The 25,900-nt window shown below is 43.6% G+C and overlaps 2 protein-coding genes across 4 annotated transcripts; one reads left to right on the top strand and one right to left on the bottom strand.

The window, feature by feature from the left end:
- Positions 1-50: 50 nt before the first annotated feature.
- Positions 51-7,848, top strand: LOC121658121 (CCR4-NOT transcription complex subunit 8). 2 transcript variants are annotated; one of them, XM_042014615.1, is made up of 7 exons: positions 51-144; positions 1,394-1,596; positions 2,838-3,031; positions 4,427-4,588; positions 5,350-5,494; positions 6,133-6,243; positions 6,549-7,848. In XM_042014615.1, the coding sequence occupies exons 2-7, from the start codon at positions 1,480-1,482 to the stop codon at positions 6,696-6,698; spliced, it is 879 nt and encodes a 292-aa protein (XP_041870549.1). In that variant the 5' UTR covers positions 51-144; positions 1,394-1,479; the 3' UTR covers positions 6,699-7,848. The 2 variants fall into 2 exon arrangements, with proteins under 2 accessions (XP_041870549.1, XP_041870551.1); XM_042014617.1 differs by having other exon boundaries at positions 67-144; positions 1,397-1,596.
- A 944-nt stretch (positions 7,849-8,792) lies between these two features.
- On the bottom strand, positions 8,793-25,869 carry LOC121658120 (gem-associated protein 5-like). Of its 2 annotated transcripts, none has more exons than XM_042014613.1 (28): positions 25,693-25,869; positions 25,352-25,506; positions 24,677-24,858; positions 24,199-24,350; positions 23,850-23,981; positions 23,552-23,684; positions 22,997-23,156; positions 22,180-22,392; positions 21,414-21,499; positions 20,841-20,935; positions 20,005-20,141; positions 18,743-18,816; positions 18,177-18,358; positions 17,932-18,071; positions 17,339-17,510; positions 16,889-17,116; positions 16,283-16,396; positions 15,959-16,087; positions 15,547-15,642; positions 15,129-15,266; positions 14,626-14,773; positions 14,394-14,513; positions 13,303-13,513; positions 12,491-12,748; positions 11,672-11,834; positions 10,494-11,067; positions 9,964-10,060; positions 8,793-9,397 (listed from the first exon to the last, which is right to left on the bottom strand). In XM_042014613.1, exons 1-28 carry the CDS (start codon positions 25,841-25,843, stop codon positions 9,242-9,244), a joined length of 4,596 nt encoding a protein of 1,531 aa, XP_041870547.1. In that variant the 5' UTR covers positions 25,844-25,869; the 3' UTR covers positions 8,793-9,241. The 2 variants fall into 2 exon arrangements, with proteins under 2 accessions (XP_041870547.1, XP_041870548.1); XM_042014614.1 differs by having other exon boundaries at positions 23,850-23,978.
- Positions 25,870-25,900: the final 31 nt, after the last annotated feature.

Raw genomic sequence — 25,900 nt, 5'->3', positions numbered from 1 at the left:
CGTCTCTCGCTGTCTCTCGCTGTCTCTCGCGAGAGCCAAAGCGGCGCGAGACCCGGAAGCGCCGCCCCTCGCGGCGGGGGGGACTCGGAGCCATCGCGGCTGCGCGGGGCGAGAGCGGCGCGTCCCGGCCGAGGCTGCCGGGAGGTACCGGGGACTGGGACGGGCGGGCGGGCGGGCACCGGGACAGCCACCGGGGCAGGCACTGAGGGGCTGGGGCGGCGGCGGGGACAGCGGCCTTTCCGCTTCCCGGCCGCGATGAACCGTGTCCGGCCGCCCCCAGGCTGTGAGGGGACCCTGAGGTGACCCCGGGCCGCGCCGGGCTGTGGCGGTGCGTTCGGTCCCTCCGGGTAACTGGTGGCGCAGGGCCCGGCCGTGGGCTGGGCTGGAGCTCCCTTGCAGGCGCCTGGGGGCGGTTCGCCGGTGTTACTGCGGGAAGTGGGCACCAGCCGGGGGCTCAGCCGGGCTGTAGCACTTCGGACACTGCCGGTGGTTTCAGCTGAAACACCCCGGTGCGGAGTGTCTCGAGTTACGTCAGAGAACCATAAAATCCCGGCATGGGGCAGGTTAGACGGGACCACAGTGGGTCACCTGGTCCAACCTCCCTGCTCGAGCAGGGTCATCCCCGAGCGTATAGCACAAGATTGTGTCCAGACAGTTCTGGAATGTCTTCATTGAGGCAGACTCCTAAACCTTTCTGGGCAGTCCGTTCCCGGTCACTGCACGGTTTTTGGTCATGTTCTTCCTCGTGTTCAGGGTTTCCCCTGAAACTTTCTGTGCATCAGTTTCTGCCCATTATCTCTTGTCCTATTGTTTGGCATCACCAAGATGAGCCTGGCACCCGCCCTTTAGGTATTCATACACATTGAAACTCGTGCCACTGAGGGTTCTCTCTAATGCGTTCTGTTACTGTGTTTAAACAATTGTCTTCATCATAGAATCAGAGAGTGGTTTGGATTGAAGGAGGCCTTCAAGATCATCTTATTCCACCCCCCTGCTGTGGGCAGGGACACCTTCCACTAGACCAGGTTGCTCAGAGCTCCATCCAGCCTGGCCCTCAACACTTCCAGGGATGGAGCAGTAGCTGAGGATTAAAGATGGGCATTCGTTGCCTGTGCATCTTGTGCCCGAAGTTTCAAAGCTTATGCCAGGAAAAGGAAGATAGGGATAATGATTCTTTACATAAATAACTGGACTGTTGACTGTGCATCTGCTCTTATATTGTGAACAAATGCTCCAGATTTCATTCAGCATGCTTACAGAAAGTGATCAAGAAAGAACTTGGTGTAAGCTTTAAATGGGTTATTTGAAGGTGGATGTGTGGCTGACTCCTACAGAGCATTTATTCACATGTCACTTCCTTCACCTAAAGCATTATTTATTTATCTCTTTACAGCAGCACACTGATAAGATTGCACAGCTCGTGATTCTACGCTATCATTTGAGGTCAGCATCAGCTGCCTTTCTTCTGGTCCCTGCAAGATGCCAGCAGCCCTTGCAGAGAACAGCCAGGTTATCTGTGAAGTATGGGCCAACAACCTGGAGGAAGAAATGAGGAAAATTCGGGAGATTGTTCTGAGTTACAGCTACATTGCCATGGTGAATGTTTTATACTTGACCTAATTGCCTTAGTCAAGGGATTTTTTTGGGTTGGGGACAAAGTTGATTATTGAGTGAGAAGGTGAAAGTATTTCTCCCTACCCCCAGTCAAACTGAACTAGAAGAGGTGAAAACATAAAAAGCTGTTCAGTAGCTTTCCAGAATTTAATACAAACATACAGTGCTGAGTATGGGTTGATTGAAAGAAGGGGAAGAGGGAGACCAACTTAAAAACATGAATTTATTTAATATTTACCTATTCATTGTGTATTACTTTGTGCAACAGGAAAATGAAACAAGTCACAATTGGGTTTAAATCCCTATTTTTCCACTGGTGTGTTTGTCCTGTGTACATGTTTCTCCATTTGGCTATGGAAGATGCCATGGGACTGGAGGTCAAAAGGCCTGCAAGTGACTGCCAGCCAGCTGGGCTGCCTCCCTTTTAATGAGTGCTTATGTTGATTCTTAGGGAAGAAAAGTATTCTGGCTATAGATAAGACAGTGTTCAGAAAGCTTTGTTTAAGAAGAGCATAATCTCCCCCAGGTGGGAGGAATCTCCTCCTGCTCTTACAAGTCTGTATCTGCTTGGCAGCACCCAGTGTGTTAGATAAAGAACTGGTTTTAGCTGTGATACTGTAAGTTCTGTCAGTTTTGCTTAGGAACACTGAAACTCAAGCTAGGAAAAGTCCTTATTAAAAGTGTGGCATAAAGACAGATGCCTCTGCAGAGTGTGTAGGATTTTGGTGTCAATTTCAGCTTTGGAAGTGAATATGATTTTTTTGTTAACATTTGTCAATGGGAAATTAACTTCTTGCTTCTTTATAATCTCACTGAAAGTGTGCTTAGGACCAGCTTTAGTGGCTGTGCAGTAAGAGTGGACAGAAATACCTCTTGGGCAAGGAAGAGATTGTGTCAGGTGCACAACACTGGGTTCGTTGTGAAAGATTTTGTGTATAGTCAGTAGAAATTAAGTGACCTAATCTGAGGGTAAAAATAGCGTGGCAGGTTGGTTTTCAGCAAAGACAGCAGACAATCACTGGCTAAGTAGGAGGCTTTTCATCTAATAGATGGCTGCTGTTGTTAACATGTGTTTTGACTGGCAGTAGTTTTTGTTAATGTAGGCATTGACTGTTCCTCAGAAGCAGTGAAGGTTTTCACTGTCTGGACTACCCTCCTAACAGAGTGCTAGTAATGACTCCTAATAGAATCCATGGTGAAATCAATTTTCCCTTCTCTCCTAGGACACGGAGTTTCCCGGAGTTGTTGTCAGGCCGATCGGTGAATTCCGCAGCTCCATAGATTATCAGTACCAGCTCCTTCGCTGTAACGTTGACCTGCTGAAAATTATCCAGCTGGGCCTGACTTTCACAAATGAGAAAGGGGAATATCCTTCTGGCATCAATACCTGGCAGTTCAACTTCAAATTCAACCTTACGTGAGTCTTTGAGCTAGGGAATAATTTCCTGTTCCCTTCTGCTGGAGTAATGCTTTCCTTTGGTGAATACCAGTGTCCATGTGCTCCTCATTGCTGGCTGGTTCTGAGTAATAAGAATTTAGATTCTAATACAGATTATGTGGGAACCTATTTTGGAGTGCCAGGAGTTAACAATGGTCCTGGAGTTCAAAGCCGTGCTAAAATTCTATCCTTATTACCCTTTCTCTTGATAATTTTATGTGCCTTTTTTTTCTGGAACAATGTTTGAGACTTCATATATATATATATATATATATATATATGCACATTCCATCTCTTTCTGCTAAAAATAAATGGATGTGCTGGTCTCATCAAAAAGAAAAAGACCTCTTTACAGATGCATGCTTAAGTTGGTGTAATCATCACATCTGTTCAGGAGAATGAGTGTGGCCATTAAATGGAGTGTGGCCATTCTTGTCTCCTCCATACTGTAATATTCTGGGTTGCAGCTGAAACAAGTTTCATTATCCCTTCCCCTGTAATTATAAAGATAAACTCAGCATAATTACCACTAGAGCTGTCTGGAAATAAAGAAAGGGTTTATCTGGCAAAACCACACATGTAGAGGAAATCAATCTATTTTTATGAAACTCTCATTGGAAAGCATTACAAAAATTTGTAGCTACTATGTGCAGATCATCCAGTTCTTGAACCCAAAAATTTCACTATTTACTCCACAAATTTGTGAGCTTAAAAGTATAGAAATCAGAGTGAGGTGGTTTTTGCTGTGTAATCATTTCATTAAATGAGTTATCATATTGATAGAACTTTGCTCTGTGTGTTTCCTCCCCCTCAAATGACACAAACCAGTAAAGAAGTCAGGTTCCTGCTCAGCTCTCCACCGAGCGCATCATTCTTGTCCTCCTTCCTGAGTCAAGGATGATGCAATTCTGTTTACTCCCAGAGATGGAAGTGGAGGTGCTGATGAGGTGGTACCTGCTGTGGAGTGAAATGGAAAAATGTAGACAGGAATGATGGTCAGTGCTTCAGAGTTGCACATCTTCCCGTTTGGGAAAACTCCCCTTTTCTCTGGGCCCTCATCTGTGGTGCTTCCCTTCGCCTTGCAGAAGCGACATTGTTCAAAACTCTCAGTTTCAGTCCTATGGAGGTGGAATCTTTGGAATTTGCACTAGCAATGGAATTGTTAACTAGTTGTGATCACAGCTTGTTACGGATGTAGGAGGCTGCTGTAGTGGTATTAAAACTGAGTCAGTTTGAATTCTAGAGAGACAGAGTGGAACCCACAGGTATCCTACTGGTTAGTCCAATTCTTGACATACAGTGTGGGGAGAATTTTTCTAAAATGAGCTTGTCTTGGCAGCACCCTGAGTGCAAACCTGCTTTTTTTCCCTTCAGGGAAGACATGTACTCTCAGGATTCCATAGACCTCCTTGCCAGCTCTGGGCTGCAGTTCCAGAAGCATGAAGAAGAAGGGATCGATACCCTGCATTTTGCTGAGTTGCTGATGACATCTGGGGTTGTTCTCAGTGACAGTGTGAAATGGCTGTCCTTCCACAGGTGGGTCCAGGATGGTCACTGACCCTGTTAAATCTCTTCTTAATTCTCTGCATTTTCCACGGAAATTGACAGATTTTAAGGAGAAAAATTAGCAGTCCTGTAGTTCTTAAAATAAACATCAAGATACAAAGGCCAAGTTTAAGAAGTAAGGACACTTCATAGTCTGACTTTCTGACTGCTTGCGAATCCTTTTGCTGTTACAGTCTCCCTCTCTTGAAGAAGCTACTAACAAGTTGAAATGTGATTTCTACACTTAGTAAATGCATTGTAAAGTAAGGATTTTGTTTCTTTTTCCTTCCAGTGTTGGTGGTGCTCTGAACTTCCATCTGTGTGGTTGAGACATCTCTCTTGTAGCATTTCAACCAACTTGATTAGGAAGCCTCTGGTCCTTGATACTATCACAAATGAAAGGACTTGGCACCACCTCCTTCTCCCTCAACAGATACTTGCAGGGTTTCCTGCTTTTCTGTATTGCCCTTAGCTGCAGAAATGTACAGAGTTGGGAAGAAACGTGTATCCTTCCCAATGGCTTAGCTGCTCCACAAAAGGCCAGTGAAGGCACTTGGGGAGCATCCCAAAATCCTACATTGACATAGAAAATCAGGATGTGTTCTGGCTGGGATCTAGAATTTTATGAATGTCAGAAAATGTTAAGGCTTGAAAGGCACAGCAAGTAAAATGCTATTGAAAAAGGAGATACAGGACTGATTGGGTTATAGGTGCTGCCTGCTTACCTGGTTTCTCTATGGTTTTGTTTTCAGTGGTTATGACTTTGGCTACATGGTGAAGTTGTTGACAGATTCCAGGTTACCAGAAGAGGAACATGAATTTTTCCATATCTTAAATCTTTTCTTCCCATCTATCTATGATGTGAAGTACTTAATGAAGAGCTGCAAAAACCTCAAGGTATCTCCCCAGCACGCAGGTGATGGGCATCAACACTGTAAATGTACAGGAATACAAGTGGCAGAACTCCTGCAGATGTTGTCTTAGAACTGGAATGTGTTAAAAGCCAGTAGTGACACAGAAGCACCTGAGACACAGTTTGTGTCTAATGGATGCTGCCCTCCCCAGTTTCAGACTTACCAAGTGTTTATTATAAAGGGGACATTGCCACAGCCTTCTGGTTTGTGTATCAGAGGCTAATTATAATTCAGCATATTTATGCTTCCTATGCAAGGCTATTTCTTTTACATGAAATACTCTGACTTGATTAACTGGTAAGAGGGTTGAAGGTAATTTATCTACTGAATCACAGCCTTGAGTAAAGGGAGGGAAAGGCCCAGCATGTGTAACCTATGAATGTACCCACAGTTATCTCAAGTATCTGCAACAGGAAAGGAAGGCACCTAAATTTCCAAAGAGTTATTTATGGACTCTTGAACACCATTTCCCACTGTGTTTTGCTCACAGCTGGAGTGTGTGTACTGCTGGGATCTGCACTGGTTCATCACAGCCTGTTTGCCCTCATGTTTTGGAGAAACGTGGCAATTTTGGCAAGAGATGGATCTGCCAAAATAAAATCTCTTCTGTTCTCTTTGCAGGGTGGCCTTCAGGAAGTGGCAGATCAGCTGGATTTGCAGCGAATTGGACGACAGCACCAGGCAGGATCAGACTCTCTTCTCACAGGAATGGCGTTCTTCAGAATGAAAGAGGTACTGCAGTGTTCCTCCTTCTCCACTTCCTATCCATAAATGTCAACATGTACAATGTGGTGTTTGTTTTGGTTTGGGATTTTTGAGCCTTGTGGCCGTTACACTTCAAACTGTCAGGAACAGGAATTGCTGATACTGGCACAGACTTGTTCTGTTTACTTACCTTTCATGTGCTTACTTTAATTTACACACTCCATCTTGGAGGTGGCTGATTTAAATGAGCTGTTCATTAACACTGGATGTTTTCTGATTTAGAGGCACAATTAAACAATACCTGTTTCTCTTCTTTTTTTTTAAATCTGCAGTTATTTTTTGAGGATACAATTGATGATGCAAAGTATTGTGGACGACTGTATGGCCTTGGCACAGGAGTGGCTCAGAAACAAAATGAAGATGTGGACTCAGCCCAAGAGAAAATGAGCATTTTGGCCATTATCAACAACATGCACCCATGATGAGCGGTGCCCCTCAGCAGAACATGTTTACCATATTGGCAGCTGCTGTCCTCAGCCATTTTCCCTAAACAGTATCTCAAACAAAAAGTATCTTCAGTGCACAGGTTGCACCAAGCCTGCAGTTTTGCTGAAGAGCTGCATTTTCCTTTGAAACCCAGAAGAGTTGACTGAATTCCTAATGCCAGCATTTGTGGTTTGCCATATTTTTAATACCAAGGGCAAAGGACAGAATCTACTGTGTATACCTCTGTTTTTTTCCTCTTTATACTGTACAGAATCTGCAAGGAAGATTTACCGGTAGAATACTGGGTAGAGCTATGGGTTGGGAAATGCAGTGAAAATGGACACAGACATACACACAAATTTGTAATTTGTGTTTTATAAAGCTTATTTTAAAACTTCTGCATGTTGTGAGGGTGACAGCTTCACCTCATGTGTTGCTTATTTTATCTCTCTCTGTGGAAATTGCTCCCTTTGATCACTGCAGAAGTTTGGGAACGGATGACATTAAAAATGATCCTTGCAGCTAAAAATACTCAGAGATTTGCTTTAACAACAGAGGGAATGGAGAGTAATGGAGCTGATTTGATCAGCACTCCTTAGTTTCTAATTCTCTATGTTACAGGTTTGACCCATACTAAGCCTCAGCTTTGTTCTTACGGGTATTAAGGAGCTGTTCTGGAAATACATTCAGAGGCCCACAAGTTCACCTTTGACAGGGGATTGGACCAATACTCTGACTTCAGTTTTCTTCAACTTAAACCTACAAATTTTATTCTTCTCCTGCAACACAACTAGGTCAGCAGATGGAAAAATATTTGTTCCCCCCTGCCTCTCCAGCCCCTAATTTTATGGCATGCTTAACAGATAAAACAGCTGTTTCTTTTCATTATAATCACCTGAAAAGTAGTTAAGAGGATGAAGAACTTGGGATTCTGACTTTGAAAAACATTCTATAGTATTTTTTTTTTCAACAGCTCTGTAATGACATTTCTTAAAAGAACAAACCCTTTTGGACATGTCAAAATTTTTAAGACTGGCATTTTGAACAAACTTAATCCACTATTAAAAGTTGAGGTTTAGAGCTGGTATTTGAAATGTTTGTAAAGACTAGTTTTTATTTTTTGTAAAATAAATTTTTTTAAACCAGGCTTTGTTTCGGATTTTCCATCAAGCACTAAAATTTCCACAGTTGAGGCTTTGGAGTCTGAATTTGGGAGATACATGCGTAAAGATGCTCAAGTTTGTTTCTTTTACTGTTTATGATGTGCTACTGGGGTAGTTCTTAGTAAAATGTCTTTTGAGCTTATTGTACAGTAGCTGAGGAAAGCTGAGCTGAAGAGCTCTGGAGAGTTGTATTCTCTCCCTGCTGGTCTCTCAGCACAGCTCACAGTATGGTGCAGTATTCCTGCAGTGCAGAGTGGCCACTTAAAGGGACAAACTTGTGTGTGAAGTTTTCCTGCTCCACCTAAACTCCAGTGGCTCCTGCTGTAAGTGCAGGAAGGCAGTTTGGTTAAGCACTGGCTCCCCCGCCTGGTTTTCGGGTGCTTCGTACAGAATTTAGCAAATTCAAATTGGTGGCAACACTTTACTGATTAACACATCTACCGCAGGATCTTGTTTCAGTCTAACCCCTGGCTTTCACCTGCTGCTCTTGAAGTTGTTCTCAGGCTTTACTCAGCTTGAAGCAGGAATTCTGTCAGGATTAAGTCTGCATTTTGGCTGGAAGAATCTGGAATAGTTTTTGATCTAAAAAATCCATCACTCCTCCTTTTAAACACTCTTAAGCAATAATCTTTACTTGAAACTTTCTAAATTCATGATGCACGCTCTCCCAACTTTCTTTGCTGCATTTAAAACCTTGCCTCTAAAAATGACTAAGACAGATGCTGTGTTCACTGACACTTATGCAGCCTTGTGTTTTTAATGGGAAAAGTTACTTTTTCTAACAAGCCACGCAAAGCATTTAAGTAAGCTGCAAGACTGGTCAAAATACTGCATGTTCAAGACTGCAAAATCCAGGATTGGTTTTGGCACTGTCTAGAATAGCACTGGTCTAGAGAACTAATTTCTGTACATCAAATTTAATACCAATTCATGGTGGTAGAAGACTTTATTTAAAGGAGAGAAAATAAACTCACAATGCTTAAAGAACAATACTGGCCTAAGGGTCAGTTTGCTTACAGAAACCATTGATTTTCCTGAGGGCAGCTCACTCTTCCTCCTCTGCTGAAAGACTATACAGCTGCTCAAAACTTTCTCTTGCACGTAAAGAGCAAGAGCTTTCATTAGCATAATGTCCAACAAATAAAAAACTATACAAAAATCCATTATAACAGTTCAAGCCCACACTCTACTGCTTTTCAATTTTCTAACAGTCTCCTTAAATAGTATCAGTGGATGAGCACAAGTGGATGTGTATAAACCTGACATTTTGTATCAGTAACAGCCACAGCCATCAAAAGAAGCCTTCACTTGAAGAAAGAACAGCCTTGGTGTTAAGCAGCTGGAGGCAGCTCAAGGGAGACAGTTTGGTCTCCATGTCATGTCAAGAAGCTCCTGCCAGCCTTTTTGTAAATCCCAGCACTACCGTGTTTCCTAAGGAGAGCGAGAGCCTCTTCCTGCAGCTCAGAAGGACACTGGGATCCAAGGTGAAGGAGTACAAGGCAGCACTCCAGCACGTCAGGGAAGGGGAAGACCTGCAAAAAAAGGAACATGAGGTGATGTCTAGAGTTTATATTACAGTTGTTCCACATAATCAGCCAGCTCTCTAAAGACACTGCTTTGTAGCATCCTCAGAACAGTCAGGAGTGAGATGCATTTTCTCCTCACATTTATCCAGGTTTGCCTCCTCTTGCCCAGTCACCACGGTGACATATTTTCAAGCATGTGGTGTGTACTGTCTACAGCTCCTAATCTATAAAGGCCATTTTATAGCTTAAAGTTTTGATTTCATTGTTTATAAATTTTTTCATACATAAGTAGCAAGGGATTACTCTTAAAATGCATGGGATGATCCATACAGGATGTCTCATTGAGTTCTCCCACACAGGAGCTTTAGCTATGCTTTCCGACTGCATGGGGAAAATTATGCTTGAAAGAAAAATACCACCCTGATGCCATGTGTCAGTTCTCTCCCAAAACTGCCACAGGATCACAAGGAACATCACTGTTCCTTTCTGTACAAAAAGGATTCTGTGATGATGCTGCCCTTACAGAATGACTGTCTTTTTTCAGAACTGCAGTGGCTCTTCTGAAAACTTACCTTTAAATTGTCTGGAAATTCAGCTAATTTCTGCTTTGCTTTCAGAAGCTGCTTTGTGAGCTCAGGGAGCGTAATCGGTTGCTTTACTTCATCTTTGCTGTCAAGAGAAGAGCAGGTGTCATGAGTAACTGTGTTGTTAGTTGCCTGTGTAGCCTCCCTCCTGGACAAGGAGCACAGGAGAGAACTGGCCAAGTGTTTTATGCTCGAGCTTGTTCTTGCCAAAGTCCCAAATCAATGTTCAACAAAGAAACAGAACTCTTAGGTCATGCTTGGCCTTTTCATTATCCTCCCTCTTTCAAGCTGCCTTGTTTATTCACTGTAACAACACCTCATGCATCACAAAACTGTTCAGCTGAGTTTATGCACATGGTGGTTCACCCCAAGGGAAATGCAAGATTTCTGAGCTGTATATTCAAGTGCCCCTGGGGGATGAGATTGAGGTTAGAGCTAGTCTAGGCTAAACAAGAAATTTCCTGCACAAACACACAAGCAGCACTTTTTAATCCACTCATTTATGTGCTGAATCTTACCAATTCATCTGGTTGCTGTCAGAGCATCGTTTGTCTGATTCAGTCTCTGAACTCTGTTCCAGGTTGCTTCCCTGCGTGTTTCCATTTGTGTTTTCCTGGAGATTGTTCCTCTGCTGCTGATGCTGCCGGATCATTTCTGCTAAAGTCTCCTGGACCTCAGCTATGTCTCTCTGGGTGTTCTGCAAGGCAGCCATCTCTTCTGAAAGGAGCACTTGGCAACCCTTCAGTTTTGACTGTCTGTCTACCATATCAGTCGAGTCAGTTCCTGAGTCACTTTGTGTCTCACACTTGTGAACGTCAGTTGTACTGCAGAGGTTTTCACCCATCTCAGCTGCAGTTCGAACCGTTTCCTCAGGGGATGGGTCACCTGAAACACAACTCTTCTCAGGAGCTGTCTGCTCACTGGGACACAGCACAGGACCCAACACAGCCTTCTGCAGGCCAAGGCAGTCTTTGGGTGGGTTCCACCACAGGTCATAGAGCAGTCTGTAAGCCACGAAGCCCTCCAAACTCCTGCAGGCATCCATGCTCTGAGAATTTGTGCTGTCCAGTTTGTGTCTCAGGTCATCACAGCCTAATAATGAGAAAAGGATTACAAATAGTTCATAGAACTTTCCAAAGACAAAGAGCAGATCTGGTAAATGAACCAGGAAACCCTGGAAACCCCAATCAGGGATTTACTCAGATACTGGCAGAGCAGTACACTAAGCATGAAAGCTAAAACATCGTTGGCATCTTTGTGAACACAATACTCTATTCTAGCTAAAATGTTCTCATCAGCTACAGCAAATTTCCTTGGTCCCAAGCTGCAAAACACAAGACTCACATAATCAAGAGCCACAAACTAAATGCACTGCATACTCTAAAGAGAATGGAGGACAGGTTGGAGTATGTGTAGCTACGAAATGAACACAGCATTCTAATGTTCCCCATCTCCCTCACAGAAGAGAATTCACTCAAGTTTCCTACATCACTCACACCAGGTGGACATAGCTGAGCTTCCTTCCACAGTCAGGAATTTTCATCGCCCAGTGGCCTTTTCACTAGCCAAATTCCACACATATGTGTATGTCTTGCTGCTTCCAAACATTATTTAGCCTAGGAACATTAATGGACACAGCTGTGTTGGCAAGGAAGAGCCCTGTCAGTGCCAGCAGAAGAGACACAAGGACACTTACCCTCAGGAAGGATGATACTGCAAATCTCCTGCATCAGAGTGAAATTCCCAGCATGAAAACTGCGGGTCACAGCTCCAAGAATATTTTTCACTGCCTCATCCCACGTACCCAAGTGACAGCTCAGGGCTGCAAGGGCCAGGTCATGGGAGATATGGAAAAGCACCTACAGGAAGCACCAGAGAGCACAGTTAAAAGTTACACTGCAAAGTGTGAGCTTATGACCATCATGGAAGAGCCCAGGAGCACATGACTTGACCAAAAGCAATTTTAATGACAATGCAATTTACACAGTCTCCTTCATGCAGGAGATAGAGCATTTCTACATCACTTTGAGCTGCAAAATCAGCCACTGTGCTTGCCTGTGTCCTGCTAAGCAGATGAGAAGCGGGAGCGGTGATTCACTGTGGTCACACAGAGGAGCTGCAGGAGCACTGGTCTATGGACAGACCTTGTGAACACCAGGATTTTTGACAACAAGCAGCCCTGCCTCCCTAACAGTCCACTACAACCCCCGAATCAGTGCTGAGACTCCTCAGCTCTGTCAGTAATTCCCAGCCAGCACATCTCAGTGACCTCAGGCTGACTCCCAACACCCTATGTCAGTTCCTACCCTGCACACAAACAAATGCAGAAACTTAACTGGTGGCTACACAAAGCTGCCCCAGCTGCTGATCATCTCTCCCAGACTGTAACCCCATGCTGCAGCAGGGTGCAGACATCAGTTCCCTGGGAATGGCTGGTGCAACACCACAAAGTGGCTGGGTTTACTGCCTATGCCACAGTAAGGCTTCATGCCTGCACAGACTGAAATCCATTTACCTGCTTTGGGTGTGTGTTGCTGGTTGAAGGAGGATGCTCAATCCTGTGCAGCTGCTCCTGTGCACATGTGGCTCGTTCAGTGGTGTCCATGCCCAGCACATTCTGCCACACTTCTGTCACCATGTCAAAAAACGAGGCCTGTCTGTTCAGCTCCCAGTTGTGGTAACAGGGGGGCACGGGGCTCTTTCGCTCACAGGGATTCCTTTCACTGAGGCACCTGCAGAGCAGCTCGTTCAGGCAGAAAACAAGGCTTTGTCCCTTTGACAAGGAGGAAAAAAAACAAACCACTGAGCTGTTGCAACAAGAAAAACAATCCCTTGCTGACCACAGCAGGTAGAGTGACTTAAGAACATCATGGCTGGTAGCAGCTTCTTGGTGACAGAGCCTAAGGGAAGTCAGACGGGAACGTCAGAGCAAGCCAAGGTAGCCACCTGCTTCTGAGTCCACAAGAGATTTCAAATTCAAACCTCCAGCAGCTGGACTTAGAGTTGGCTCATTTGTTCCTTTAATGTAAACAGCAAATGCTTTACCTCTTTCTTCTCATGATCAGTATTACACTTAAAAATGAATCCCACTTTCTCAACCACCTCTCATGTAACTAAGAAGCAGAGCCTACATACCACCCCACCATGGCCCTCTGCAAAGGTGCACGCTTTTCCACAGGGTCATTGCAATATACTCCCAGAAAAATATTTTGAGGCAAAACCAGCTCAAAGGACCACTTGTGGACTCTTCAGGTATGGGAAGTGGTGCCAAGTTAAGTTAATCTAGAGAGAGAAAACACTGAAGAAGGTGGAAAGGACCAGACTCACAAATAAAGTTTTATGTTGCTGAAGGACTTCCTGAGCTCCCACCCAGTTCCTGGATAACAGCAGGTCTTGGGCACATCTCAAAGACAAAGTTGCTGACAACTCCTCCTCCCCAGATATCAGAGCAAGCTCAGCAGCAGTTTTAAGGGATGTCACATCCCCCTTTTTTGACAACACTTTAACTGCATCATAGGGCGAGGAAGCCCCCAGATAACTGAAAAAGATAAAAGCAAAACAAATTGATTGGTACTAAAATAGTTTTTAAATTGTGTTGCAACACAGTATCACAAATATGCAAATGAAGATGATTGTGGATTTTCCACAGGTTCTCAGAGCTCTCACCACTTTTTCTTATCAAAGTTTACTATAGACATATGGTGAACAATCGGATGCAAAGCTACCAAGGGGAAGTCACACAGCCTTAAAGTCAGGGACTGAAATTTCTGGTGGTCTGCATACCACACATGGCTTGGATGAGCAATAAAACAAAACAGATTCAATAGACAAAGGTTATATGCAGCTGTTTGTCCCTACTGCATTTGTCTGGGTTTCATGCAAATCCTTTCACAACTGTGATTATCCACAAAAATGCCAGAACTGAAATCAGCATCAAGCAGAGGACACTACTCCAGCCAAAATATTTCAAGTGGTATTAGTAATTTTGGTAGTCACAAAGGATAAACACTCCAGTTGGAGCAGGATAACCCAATGACCAGGATATTAGCTGAGGCTTCAAGAAACTCAAGATGAACTGCTGCACTGCATGTTTCCAGTGGAAAGGTTGGAAATCTCACATAGTCTTTTTGTAGACAACCTAATCTTAGTCTTGCTAGACTAGTTTTCAAAAACTTCCAGTAATGTCTGTGGAAAGAGATGGCTCTACTGTAATATGACATTTGGATCTTTTGCTCTGAACTGCTCTCTGGAGCTTCTTTTCCTACCTATATTAGAGGAAATTTAGTGAGATCAGGCTCAGAAAGCACCTTATACAACCAATGACCGGACCAGTTAACAGATTTCAACTGCTACAAACCCAAGAACTTTCTTTGTTGTAGGCATAGAACCAACTCTGTCTTCTCCCCAGTAACACTCACCATTTGGCAGCCATGGAATAATGACCATCTTTCTCTAGCAGAGCTGCCCAGCTGGTGTAGAGATCCTTCAGAATTGGATCTTCTGGACGCAGCCTGGCCTTAGCCATTACAATCGCTTCCCTAATGCACATAAGGGAAACCAGACAGAAAAGTTAATCTGTGTGCAAAGAGTGAACCAAAATGACAAATCCACCCCACAAGAAAACCAAGATAAACATAAATATACAGCAACCTGTAAAAATTGTTCACTTTCAGGAGCTCAATAGCCTCATAGACTTTATGGATGGACAGGAGATGGGAGGCAGCCTTCACGTATTGCTCCTGGAAACACAGCTGCTTGGCAAAGGCTTCCACTGTCCAAACCCAGGCCTGGTATCCAGCTGTAAAAGAGAAGGCAACACCATTGGAGACAGTTTTATAACTGGAAGAATTCCTGTGGGATACCATCAGTTGTTTCTTCAATATGTACCTCTTCTCTGCCCCAGAGTAGTTTCTTATTTCTTAACCATCCTAACACAAGTCAATGAAGTGGGGCAAAATTAGGCCTTGAACATGACTGCAGGACTTCACTGCCAGTAAAATAACTTACAAGGATATTTAAACCAGCAGCAAGCTGTAAGGAATGCTAATCATATTACAAAGAACCAATTCTTGAGCTTCTGTCCAGAACCACCAGAATGAGGGGACCTTTGGCAGCCAATTCCACCAGCTTATGTGATGCAAGAGCAAACATACCCATGGGTGACATGGCTACGAGCTGGTCTGTCAGCTCCCCCCTCTCAGCAGCTGCCTGGAGAACACCCTTCAAGTCTCCTTTCCATAGCATGAGCTGCTGGAAGAGCTCTGCATGCCCATTCTCCAAGTGGTGCTTTCCTGTTGGAAGCAAACACACTTCCCATCAGCATGAGTGCAACAGCATCGTTTGTCACAGTAAAATAGCTTGGGAGAATGAAATAACTCAAGCTTAAGGTATGGCAGGTTTGCAACTGAAAGATGTAAAAACTATCTGGGAAAAAGATGTATCTTCTTCTCACACAGAGCCGCATTCTTAATCCTGGACTGTAATCCACAGTAAAGAAAACTCAAGCATTTTTCCCAATTTATTTTCTACTTGAATACAAGTTAGAGTGGGCACACTCTTTATGCCACTTACCTTCCATATCAATCATCTTGTGCAGAGAATCCCTGTCTGTGAACAGCCCCAAGTGGATGCAGTCCTTGAGGTCAGGGGACACATCTTCATTATTATCTAAACCAGATAAGAAGAATGAATATTTAGGATTTAATACAAAACTGGGAACTGGAATGTGCCAAGTCACTGTACCACTCAACTGTTGGCAAGTACTTCTGTTTTCTATTTTCTTTCCTGTATAGCAGATTTAACAATTTGCTGGTCAACACTCAGTACTTAGATGTAAGTTTGATACCACAACTAGTCACACTCTTTGATAAAGGTGAGGATTTAAGAAAAATAATGTCCTGTGATTGAAGTCAAGTCCCTGGACACTTATTCTGAGTACTTGAGAGCACCTACCCTCTCGGTATTTTAAGTTTTATACTGATACCTTTAGTTTTCAGACATGCAGCCAGCTTCAAGCAGTCCTGATGCAATTCATCTTTTGATCTGTGATCCATTAATGTGCTGAAGGGCAGAATAGAACGAGGCTTCTTCTTCTTTAGAGAGGCATCAGGAGCTGAAAGATCAGACACATTTTAGTCACTGCTGCTGCAGTTACAGCAGAGCTCCTCAACATATTTTAAAAGCACCCTCTTCTTTCTCTGGCATTTATTTGGTGTCACATTAAGAAGAGAAGCTCCAGCCAAACAAGTCCAGAATGGGGAACTCTGCCTTGATACAGGACTGTAAAAAATCCCTGAAACATACTAACCTGGCTTCTCTTTAGGTGGATCCTTTTTCACGGGAGCAGCTTTCTGGGTCACAAAAGGCTTTGGTGAGCTGAACGAAGAATAATCACATGCAGATGAAGATGTATCCCTGGACACTGTGGAGCCAAGTGATTTAAAAAAGGAAAAGCAATGAATGGAAATGCACACAGAATAATTCACATATTCACATTCTGGTACACTAATTTTGAAACATACAGAAACCAAGCTTTGCTTTGCCATAGAACTTAACAGCTTTTTAGGGAAAGGAATCATCAAGAAAACAGAGAACTGTCAGAAGGCTAAATGAGATGTCAAAAGACACCAATGAAGATGCACCAGTATTATAAGATTTATCACTGCTGATCAAAAATGACACTGTTTCAAGTCAAACATGGTAACTGTTCATGAGGCCAGAATCTTGTTATCTAAAGACAACTAGCCCCAAACTAGTTTGGGAAATTACAAAAGGCATTCCAGAGCCTTTTTCCTTCAAGTGGACAATTTCAATAAAACCATACAATGAGAAAATCTGCATGAAAATTAAACTTGGTGATGCTCTGAGGGCTGAACAGTCTGGAAACATTGAACTAAGATGATTTGATTATTACCAGTCACAGAGACTTTATCAGCCAACTCTGCCTCCTGAGCTTCTTTTTCTCCTTCATGGTCTGACACTCCATTTTCCTCCAGCAACATTTCCTTCATGCTGTCATCTCCATTCATGGCATCATTTGCATCCTGCTTGCCTGGACTCTTGCCTGTTGGCTTTTTCTTCTTCTTGGCTTTGACTTTTGGCTGCATACTTCTTTTCTTCTCTAATTCTACACTCTTTTTGCCTGTAAAAGGTGGCAATTTTAGTGAATTAGCTGCCTGTATCTCAAGATCAACACTTTCCAAGTAAGGATAAAACTCAATGTAAACCTAGACACAGTTTATTCCTGAAGAGGAAGCAGATTTGGAATTCAGCACAAGAACTTGCATAATTTCAACAAGGCAACCCTCCATTTCTTAGCTCCAACATCACCTTCAGGAAAGGTCTTCTGTTTGAATACACTCACCCTGAGGAGGCCGTGTATGTTCCTGCTTGGAGATGTGCCACTTGTGAACAGAAAAATCATCTGCTCCTGTATAAACACAATCTGAATCCACTGGTGACCACTGGACACTCAGCAGGCGGCCCTGGTGCCCTCGGTAGTTGCAGAGTGGCTCTTCCTTCATCACATCCCACACCTTGGCAACAAGACAGAAATCCACTTACTCAGAAAGTCTCTTCTTCACCTAATACTCTGCATTTTCTCATGATTTGCACATGCAGGAACTTCTCTATTGGGATTTTGCAGGGGTATTTCAAATACCAACATGCAAATGGAGAAAATGTAGGGCTTCCTTTGCTTGCACTGATACAGCTGCACAATGTCTTCCTTTTCTAAGGATCCAAAAGTGCTAATATGAAAACCTTAATGACTGGACTTAAAAATCAATTCACAAATCACAAAATAATCTGGATATCAGGTATCCAGAACCAGCAGATGGTTACCAAAGGTAAATTTGCAGTACTTCAAAAGTTTATGTCACAAAAACAAGTTTTGCTCTTTAGTCAGCTGTGGAATGGATGATTTGAAATACAATTCTGAGATGCTTTGGACAATACCTGTGCAGTGCCATCATAGCAAGCAGACACCAATCTTCCCTCATGGTGGGGGCTCCAAGAAAGACTTGTGATTTTAGCTGTGTGCCCAGCCAGAGTTCGAAAAGGCTCTGTTATTGTCAAAGGACTTTCTGAAGAGTTCTCTGAAAGAAAAAAGAAAATTACTAAGTATGGCCAGAAAGACAAAACAGAAATAAACAAAAAAAAAAAAGATGCCAAGACTTGGAATATAATCTGCAAACTGTTACCTACAACATTCTTCAGATTATGCACATAAATGGTGGCATTGATGGAGCCTGAAGCTATCAGGTAACTCAGCTCTGGCTGGGTCCCGTGCTCATGGTGCCAACGAATGGCATTGATCAGCTTGTGATGCTGCTGGATAGTGCAGAGCAGCTTCAAGTTTGGTGCCTGAAATATTTCAATTGAGCTGAAATATAAGAACAACAGTGTAAGAATTCCAGTAGTTGGAGAAAATGGGAAAACTTTTTTGTTATCTTGCATGAGCAGAATTGGAGCACGTGAATTAAGAGTCACTGAGTTTGTGCTTTCTGGATTCAACTCAAACTCAGCAAAAGTGCATTTCAACCATGAGTGGGTCCTTGAAAAAGAATTTAATGTGATAATGAGGATCCTCCATGCCAAGAGCAGGTACAACAAATAACAGCAGGGAATGCTGAATTATGATGATTCAAATACATCAGCAGTGGCAGAACAGATACAAACCAGGGCAACAAAAAGTGCTTTTGCTTCACCACAGTGACTCCAGTCAAGATCAGCACAGACACCACCTTAACCTACAAATGGAACATACCCATCCTCATTGCCAAGAGCCAGGAGTTTGCCATCTGGTTTCCAGCTGATCTCTGTACGTGCAGGCAGCTTGTGCTGCAGAAAGAAGACACAATTATTGCCAAAACCTCTTAAATCTCTCTCACATACATTCAACAGAACAAGGCTGGCAACTGGACAGAGCTGCAATTAGTCTGCAAAATGGAAATCATAGAAGTGTCCATTGCTTTTGTAACAGTGACATAAACCTGAGCAATTAAGACTGAAAGAACTGATGCAAGAACCAATGATTGTTTCTATCAGTTCTGGGAAATATTTTGAAGTTTTGTCTGGATTCCAGTAGGACCTGGATGTTTCATCTCCTTACACTCCTTGGAAAGCACCAGACATTGCAACCAAATTCTATCGCATTTCAAAAGAAACCAAAGTTTACTTGTAATTATCCCTATTCATTCTAATTCAGACAAAAAGTACTTACAATTTACAATTTAGATGCCTAAATATGATCATTTCAATGCCTGTAACATTACTCTCTTAACTCCCAACGAGTCTTCACTTAAGAAAGAAGCCAAAACCCAGCTGATACAAATCAATACCCTTTGACTAACTTCAACTGACTTAAAAGAACTGAAGATCCAACCCACTCCACTTATTTTATACTTTCAACTAGGAAATGACTGATCACACTTGAGAAGATACTCAGTGATCACCAACCACTCTGCACTGGCTGCAGTATAAATGGAAACAGCCTCCTGCAAAATCATGATTGTTTTTAATGAAAAATTTGTCTTAAAAGGTTCATGGTTGAAGCAAGGGAACTAAAGGAATTGAGGTAAATAACTTATGCATGCCCACCACGTGGTGAAAGCTAGGACATGATTCAGGTTATCACTTCAAGTGCTTTGGAGCTGGAAAGCTCTGTATGAACCTACTACTTTAAGCAGCCACACACAGCTTTAAAACCAAACTCTATCCTCCAATTTACCTTTCCCAGTTAAGCAAATTATAGTGTAGAAAATTAAGCAACTGATGCCAGAAAAAGATGTGCCATGTTGACACTGAGAGAAAAAAAATACCAACCACCCTCTTCAGACACAAATATATGAACTGTTTAAATAGTTTGAGTCAGCTAGTGTCTCTGAAGTTCATCTGTGGAGACTGAGGGGTTCAAGTTTTTTGTTACAGACATCACAAAGGCAAAATCAGAAACTTACAACTACAAGGCCATGGAAACTCTGGCATGGTTACTATGAATCCATAAAACCCCCTCAAATTCATACTCACTTTGATTGAATTGGTGTCTCGGATGACTTTGTTGATGTCATTTGCTTCTCCATTAAGCTTCCAGGGATTGTGTTGAAAAACAATTCCTTCTCCAGCACAACTGTACAAAGTTACAGAGGGCTGTTCACTTTCTTCTCCTATCCAACAGAGAAAAAGAGCTAATTATACTCTGTTCTTCATCAGTCTTCACAGAACTAATCCCTCCCACTATAAATCAAAACATTATTTCAAAAAGCAATATACATCCTTCTGTATGTGTGTGTGTGTGTGTGTGTGTGTATATATATATACATATACACAATTCACAGCTTTAAAAAGCAGTATCCATCTGGCCTGCAGTCCAGCAGCAGGAAATTTTCACAGTACAACCCTCTGAAAGGAGCTCTCATTTCTACCAACAGATCCCTCATAGCACAATCACTGCAAACACTAAAATTTCCTTTAAATTTTGGTCCTTAAAAGAAAAAAAATCCAAGTTGTGTGAGAAGAGCTGAAGTTCAAATGGCAGAAACTCTGGAAGGCGTATTTGATTTGATACAATTGCTGCAGGAAGCCTGTGAAGTTCCTGGTCTGTACCACCCTGAAGCAAGCCCAGAGGTGTGGAGCACTACTCTCACCTATTTCCTGAAGGTACCAGAATTCACAAACTACAGGAGTTTGTACCCTTGCAAAACAGTTACGAGTTCCTCAAGCAGAACACATTCTTAGCTGCTCTAAAGGATTGCCACCAAGCAAATGGGGCTCCTTCTCCAAAGAAGGGAGGGAATAGCAGCTTCATGGCATCCCTGTGCTCTGCATGGGCGTTTTATTTTGCCACAAGGTGTTGGAAGACTCACCAGAAGTCAGAGGAGGAGTTGGAGGCCCCCAGGCTAATGTGTACACAGTCTTCTTGTGGTAAGTACTGGAGATCTGAGGTGGCTTATTCTTAGCACTGGGCAGGAAGATAAGGAAGCAGGGGCAGTCACATTTCACCAAATAGAAATTAAAAAAAGATAGAATCAAAGCAACATACTTGAGACACCAGGTGCTTTAATATTCTAAAGCCATGGCTCAACCAAGCTTTCTTTAACATCTGCTGTAGGACACTACTAAAATTGTAACCCAATTGTGCTGGTGACCTTCTCCTCCTTGCTGCTCCTCCTTCCCTGAAAATGTCTTTCTGGATAAAGTCTTCCTGAACTGATGTCCTCCCACAGGTGATCTCGGGTCATGCAATTTTAACTTATGGCAAGTTTACCACTGAAGCTCAGATATAATGCAGACGAAAAAATCCAACTGCTCGACTAATTTTAATTAAATCCTACTCATCTAACAGCAAAGGTATCTCTCAGGAAAGACCACACCACACCCCTGTATGGTAACACACCAGCAGGATCTGACACTAATGAATTTGAAAGCTGCTTTTTTACCTGCTGGACAAGGTGTCAAATATGCCAACTTTTCCATCATCTGTTCCAAAAGCCAAGGAGCCTTCCTTAGTTGGATGCCAGGATAACTGTGAGAAAAATAAAAAGAGACACATAATGGCCTAAGTTACACTTTATTGCTAAACAATAAACAAAAGGAAAATGCAGAAACTGATGAAGAAGGACCATGCCCTATACCCACCCTTCCAACCACAGCCACTTGATTTGATCACTCTGCTCTGAGTATCAAAGGCTCTCCCCCTTCCATTTTTGATAGGATAAGATGAAAGGGACTAAAATCATTAAAATGCTATTTAATACCTACATTACAAAACAGAAATAGCTACCAGCTCTTTTACCAGGCAGTAACTTTTGACCAACCACTGGTTAAACCCCAGCTGAAGAGACCTGTGTTGGTTGTACTGGTTTTTGTATCTGTGAAACTTCCTAGCACAGCAAGGGTAACCACGGATGAAGCAAGGAAGAATCATGGAGGATAAAAGTGAAAAAGTAACGTAACAGCCAGCTGGACTTCAGCTTATTTCCACTAGATGTAAATGCAAGCTTCTAGGATTGTAAATAGGTCTAAAAATTTGTTGCCAGATTCTAAAATGTATTGTATACAGAAAGAATTGAGTATAAAATTAACAACTTGGCTTTATCTCGTTTTAGTTGGGAAAAACCTTCAGAGTGAGAAAAACATACTTGAAAAAAATTCAGTGAAAAGAAGAGATAAGGGGGAAAAAACAGGAATCCAAAGCACACTTACTGCTGTAACCTTAGACTTTATGCTTTGCCAGAAGGTTTTGACATCATAAATATTGTTCATGGACAAAGTATTCCACACGCGGATCATGCTGTCTCCAACCCCGATGGCAAGACAGCCTGTGTCCACAGGGGAGAAAGCAAGGCTGTAGACAAATCCTCCAAGGGAGGGCATGGTCCAGCTGCAATCCAGAGTTGACAGATCCCAGCATTTCACCTGAAGAATATTTAAGGAGCAAGGAGTGGTCAAATACAGTGACTGATAGGACAAGAAAGAACAAAGCAGAAGTGCAATGAAGAATCAAAAGGTCGAATGCAAGGCTTGACAGGATGTGATCCCAGAGGATTCCACGTCACAGACAGGGCTGCAGTAGCTGCAAGACTGGAATGGACACAATGAATACATTTTACTAAGTTGCTCTTCCAATTTCAGAACAGGAGACACTCTGCTGCCTGTAAAACCCCAAAGATTGCAAAAAAACCCCATAAAAAAATAGATGCATTACTTTGTACAATTAAATGATTTTAAGAAGGAAAACCAGGCCTTTTAAAAGGGAAACATAGAGGAAATGAAGTGGAAAACACCTTTCATTAAACCGTACTATGCAAGTCCAGAGCATCATAAACATTCACTCCACCATGGTAAGAGGTTGAGCTTATAAACTAACAGAAACATACACAACCTGTGCTCAGAACAAATGTTATAAATTGCTGCAATTAACCCACTTCAAGAGAAAAACTGTGGCCCTAAAAGGGTTACTCTGACTCCCTCAAACTGCATAGTACAGGCATTTCTATGTTAATTTTTAAATGGTTCTTACATCTCTGTCCATTGAAATGGAAAAAAGGAGCTCTTTGTCTTGGTGCTTCACAGAACTGAGATTGAACACAATTCGGGAGTGGTTTTGTCCTTCTGAAGATCCCAGAAGAGTCCATTTGCGTTTGCCAGGCTGGGTCAAATTCCAAAGGAGCAGTTCTCCTCTGCAAAATTGAAATTTATTTAAATTCTTCACTTCAGAAGAACAACACGGCTCTTTCCAGACTATATCACAAATATCCTACAGGTCAGGAGTAACAGAGCTCTGCAGACATCCAATGCCTGTACAAAGCTACACACACAAACACCACCTGAAAACTGACATTTTTTCCCAGTAGATGGGCATAAACCACAATTAGTGCTATTAGCAGTCAATACTCAGTCAGATTCTTGGACAAATTATGGGATAAACAGTAACTTTCTCAAAGTCTGAACTCTTGGCCTGTTTTCTGCTGTTACACTGGAAAGGAAGGAGTTGTCTTCTATTCAGCACTTCCTTCGGTATCAACAAACGAATGCAGCTGCTGCTGGTCCCCAGGCTGCTGAGTGGCCCACTTACCCAAAGCCACTGGACACAATCTCAGTGGGATGGCCAGCAGGCCAGTGCACAGTCAGCCAAATGCGCTCCTTGACCGCCGGATCCACAGCTCCACCTCTCCTCTTGGTGGGTGGCAGCTTCAGAGTCATCACACCTGCAGAACCAAGAGGGATCACTGGACCTGACACATCAAAAATCTCAGACAGACAGAGGAGTTCTGTGAATCTGCAGCTTGAAGTACATTCCCCATGCTTTAAGCACACCAAGGCTGCAGTTCAAGAGCTGTTCCACACCTTGTTACTGTTTATATCTTACTTACTCCTGCCTCTGGTACAGCTCCATATTCGTATGGTTTGATCCTTGCTTCCAGAGGCCAGGTAACAACCTTTCTTCGTGGCTGTGTCCTGTGTCAGCTCCCCATTTGGAACCTTGCCTTCCTCTGAAGGAGCTGCTGAATACCATTGAAATCATGTTATTATGCTTTCAAATTCAAAGCTTTATAAAAATGAGCTGAATATTACCTTGATTTGTATCAGAACGTATTTTCTGATATTGAACTTATCAGTTGCTTAGCTACTTACTAGCCTTCTGTAAGGAATTCAGTCCTCTGGAAGGACATTTACATGAACTAAAAACTACTCCACAAACTGTTAATCATGTCTACATACCCTGGAGCTCATCCTGCCAAGCAGGTAACCTTTCTTCCCCAGGCACAGGGCACCAGGCCAGGCAATGTATTTCATCCTCGTGGCCTCTCAGCCGGTGCACAACTTCTCTCTTCCTGCTGATATCAATTACAACCACCATGCCATCCTTGTAGCTGAAAGCAGAGATTTAAACAAATGAAGAGATTCTTGGATGCTTGTGGAATACTATCTGAGGTGACTTACAAACTCTTTCCAGGTCACTGTCACCCTATCACAGAGAAGACAACCTGTACCATTACTCTGTTACAGATTTCTTTGCCTATGCAGGTTTACCACATCTAGATGTTATTTCTAATTTGTTTTACTCCTAAAGTAAAAGAACAGCCACCAAGACCTCTTAAAGTTAGTCTTTCAACCATGTAGCAAAACGTCCCAATAAATTCTTGCAGAAGAAGAGTGGAAAACAAAACATAACGAATATTTACTAATGAGCATTTACCCAATGGCCACCAGGTTTTCATGATGAGGAGAACAGGTGAGGCAGAAAACTGTCCGAGGCTCTGGGAAGAACTGCTGGCTGTCATTTCTGTTGTGCCAGTAACAAACAATGACACCTTTCTCATCACCAGACACAATCAGATCTTTCACAAGAGGTGACCAATGCAGCGCCGAGATTGCATTCTGAAAAAAAGGATTGAAAACGTTTAAAGCTGGCTTACTACTATCTAGCCTAGGATAACAGGCAGAAAATAATCTGTGAGCACTCCCCAGCACCAGTTCTGTTTGTTCCTGAGTTCTTTTAGGATGGATATAGCTGCTGATGGGGAATCCTGAGCCACAGTAACTTCTTCAAATATACATTCAGTCTGTCCTGTGGGCAACAGTGACTTGCTGAGATCATTTTAAGCGAGCTGGCTTAGGCGGCAATGAGTCCAAACCACGAGCACGCTGGTTCACTGCGGCTTTGATGGTAACCAGCAGCTCATTAAGGTGATGCAACAGCGCTGCAGGGTAAGAACAAAGAGCCGGCCAGCAAAATCCAACGGATTTAATTCCACCGGGCTTGAAATTCACTTTCGGGCAAAGCAGCCCCACCGTGCTTTGAGTGCGAGCTCTAAAACACCGCACCCCCGCCCGCGAGTGCCCCGCTCTGCCTCGCCGTGCCCGGCTGTACCTGGTGCAGGCTGTACTCCAGCACCGGCGACAGCGTCCCGGTGTCCCAGATTTTGACGCTTCCGTCGTCGGAGCTGCTGGCGCAGAGGCTGCTCTGCCCGGGGCAGGGGCAAAAGGCGAACCCGGAGATCCTGTCCGTGTGCCCGATGAGCTCCCCTGCAGCGACAGCGAGAAATCGTCACGGGACACCCGGAGCCTTCCCACACCTCCCGGATCCCAAAATCCCGGGGCTCCCGCCGCCGCCTCCCATGTGCCCTCCCTGGGCTCCCGGTGGCGGGGAGGCCCCACGTCCCCGCTGTACAGCGCGGGGGACAGGGACGCGAGGGAAGGTTGTGACGGTACCGTAAAACGCGGGCGCGGCGGCGGCGACATCCAGAAGGCAGACGCGGTGCCTCGCCGCGAAGCCGAAGAGGCGGCCGTCGCTGCTGGCGTCGCTGCAGCGGCTGCTGTACCAGTTGGGGGAGGCGGGCAGTGCCCGCACCCCCATGCCCATCCCCGTTCCCGTCCCCGTTCCCGTCCCGCTCCCCGCCGCCATCGCCCCGGGTCCCCC

This window comes from Corvus kubaryi, unplaced genomic scaffold (genome assembly GCF_017639235.1).
Source record: "Corvus kubaryi isolate FWS band 111438036 unplaced genomic scaffold, C.kubaryi_AGA036_p1.0 split2-37374, whole genome shotgun sequence".
In the NCBI taxonomy this organism is placed as follows: domain Eukaryota; kingdom Metazoa; phylum Chordata; class Aves; order Passeriformes; family Corvidae; genus Corvus; species Corvus kubaryi.
Note: the sequence above shows the minus strand (reverse complement) of the source record. Positions and strands in the feature narration are given on the sequence as shown.

Excerpts from the sequence above, each read along its gene's own strand:
- LOC121658121 (XM_042014615.1), top strand. The coding sequence starts at position 1,480 with ATGCCAGCAGCCCTTGCAGAGAACAGCCAGGTTATCTGTGAAGTATGG. Across the intron at positions 4,589-5,349 it reads AAATGGCTGTCCTTCCACAG|TGGTTATGACTTTGGCTACA; the intron begins GTGGGTCCAGGA and ends TTTTGTTTTCAG. Across the intron at positions 6,244-6,548 it reads CGTTCTTCAGAATGAAAGAG|TTATTTTTTGAGGATACAAT; the intron begins GTACTGCAGTGT and ends TTAAATCTGCAG.
- LOC121658120 (XM_042014613.1), bottom strand. The coding sequence starts at position 25,843 with ATGGGCATGGGGGTGCGGGCACTGCCCGCCTCCCCCAACTGGTACAGC. Across the intron at positions 15,643-15,958 it reads TGCATGTCTGAAAACTAAAG|ATAATAATGAAGATGTGTCC; the intron begins GTATCAGTATAA and ends TATCTGGTTTAG. Across the intron at positions 13,514-14,393 it reads TATTCCATGGCTGCCAAATG|TTATCTGGGGGCTTCCTCGC; the intron begins GTGAGTGTTACT and ends TATCTTTTTCAG.